The following is a 2,239-nucleotide window of genomic DNA, read 5'->3' as shown; positions in this document are numbered from 1 at the left end:
ATAACAATTCTCTCTACTTCATCTCTTCCCTCTATAGTCTTTCTACTTGTTTCCATATCCTAATGCATTTGCTAGTTTCTTCTAGGAAATACCATGATTATACTCTAATGCGAAATTCATATTAGCATCATATATCTTTGTGATTTGTGGTGTTGGTCAAACATTATAAGAAACATAAAAGGTTCTCCTAGGATCACCATGACAGCAAATGACCAATTTTAAGGACTTCCAAACCAAATCATAGAACCCTGGTTCTCTATAGATGTATTAACTCCCTATAATGTAGTCATTTATTTATGTGTTTAATTTTGGTGGCCATGGTTTTATGTTCAGGGTGCTTTCTATGAGTAGATGATTTAGATGGTATCTCTATGTCTTACTTTATAGATAGTAATGCTGGATGTCTTGAATGGCTCTGCACTTGGATGCGCCTCTTTCAACCATGACGAAAGGAGTTCCACCTTGTGTAACCATATCGACGTCCGTTGGCAGTGTGATTGATCTACTCTTAGAGAATAAGTACAAAATGCTCAGCATTGTGAAAACAGCAACGTCGTCTTCAAAACCACTTACGGTTCAAGCTCCAGGCTAGTTGGAACTTTCATCCGTGACAAGCTGTGCCAGTTCACATTTCCTGCTTTCCAAACATTGGAAGACAATTTTGACAAATCATCTGCTAATGCAACAAATTAGACAAGGTCAAATCATCACAAACTAGCAAAAACCTTCACACAATCCATTCCATCTCGTCGGCCCCTGTAGGCTGATGATGTACCATGCATTTTATGTAACAGAACACAAGCAATGCACATTGAGAGTAGATAATATATTTTGAGTTTCAGATTGCAGTAACAAAATGGTCTAGCAAAGTCAAGAAAACAAAACCCAACTTAATTGTTGTTCTTGTTGCTCTACAGTTACATTACTACTCATGAATGGTATGGTAATGAATTTTCAACTTAGTCGTTGATCCACTATTTTTGTTCTTAGATGATGAAGATGATGAAGGCCATGCTTCATCCCCAATTAAAGAAGCAGGCCATGGAGACATCAGATAAGGAGTCATCCTTACACCAGATCGGAGAGTACAAATCTGCTTACCCTCGTTCTCACTGACACCAAACCTGTACACAGCCTTCAACGTCTGCACGAACACAGCCTGCATTTCATGACAAACATACAAAATCTTTACCAGATGGAAGTTCTTCAGACCATGCAACTTCACCCTCTCCTTAGCAACCCATGTTTTCCGATCGCTAAGCTCCCATATCACCACCTCTTCTGTCATCCTCTCTCTTGCACAATACACAAGAATTTCATTGGCACTGCAATGCATAGACTTTGCATCCAATCCTGCACTCGATGCCGGTGCACTGATCAACTCTGCCGTCTCACTCTCACTGTTATAGCTCAGCACCGCTCCGTCCATTGTCATCCAATACAAATTGCCTCCGATCGAGACACCAGCCTTGTGTTCAGGTTGGAAACACACATATCTTGGAAACTTACTTACCAATCTCTTACTATTCCACTCATTCTTCTTGCTACAATATACCCTGAATTCAACGTTCTTTGTCATGCATTGCCATTTGACGAGCATCTCCGGCCAGTCCTTTGGCAACTCAACTATTTTATTGTCGCGTGTAAAACTATCAATTTTTAATGCCGTTTGTATGTCATCTGTCACAAGCTTATAAGCAAATACTGCCTTGACATGATTATCTTTTTCATGTATCAGGCCAAATGCATGGATCCATTCTTGATTTCCTTTCATTTTTGGTATCATTAATCTTCTTCTGGTGACAGGGTTGTAGACAATTTTCTGTCCATCGGTTATGCACAAGAGCAAGAATCCATTGGAAGAAGTGGAGAGGCCTAGCAGATTGAGAGGGGCGTGATTCAATGATGGGGACAAGAGTTGGTGGTTAACAGGATTAAAGATCAAGTCACAGTTGTCATCTGCATGGAAAAAACCGGCGAGAACTGGAAGACCATTGGAAGAGTTATAAGCATGGCCAAACCAGGGATCAGTTATGATTTTTAGCCATGTTTTGGAGACGCACTTGAATTTGTAGATTGATTTTGCTGGCAGCCTCAGAAGGATTTCTGTTACTATGTCTTCATTAATGACACTTTTCTTTTTGTCTGGTTTATTCCACATATGAAGCATGTTCTTCATCATTGTAATAACCTCGAGAACGCATGTTGATTTTTCAGATAAAAGCTTCTGCATCATCAT

At 39.8% G+C, this 2,239-nt stretch overlaps 1 protein-coding gene across 1 annotated transcript; it reads right to left on the bottom strand.

Moving 5' to 3' along the window:
- Positions 1 to 925: 925 nt before the first annotated feature.
- On the bottom strand, positions 926 to 2,239 carry LOC120251253 (putative F-box protein At3g52320). The gene has a single exon (XM_039259809.1). The coding sequence runs from the start codon at positions 2,237 to 2,239 to the stop codon at positions 926 to 928; it is 1,314 nt and encodes a 437-aa protein (XP_039115743.1).

Source organism: Dioscorea cayenensis, chromosome 3, assembly GCF_009730915.1.
Source record: "Dioscorea cayenensis subsp. rotundata cultivar TDr96_F1 chromosome 3, TDr96_F1_v2_PseudoChromosome.rev07_lg8_w22 25.fasta, whole genome shotgun sequence".
In the NCBI taxonomy this organism is placed as follows: domain Eukaryota; kingdom Viridiplantae; phylum Streptophyta; class Magnoliopsida; order Dioscoreales; family Dioscoreaceae; genus Dioscorea; species Dioscorea cayenensis.
The sequence above is the reverse complement of the archived record's forward strand: the minus strand, read 5'-3'. Positions and strand labels throughout refer to the sequence as shown.

Bases quoted from the DNA above. Each gene is read 5' to 3' on its own strand.
- LOC120251253 (XM_039259809.1), bottom strand. From the start codon at position 2,239: ATGATGATGCAGAAGCTTTTATCTGAAAAATCAACATGCGTTCTCGAG.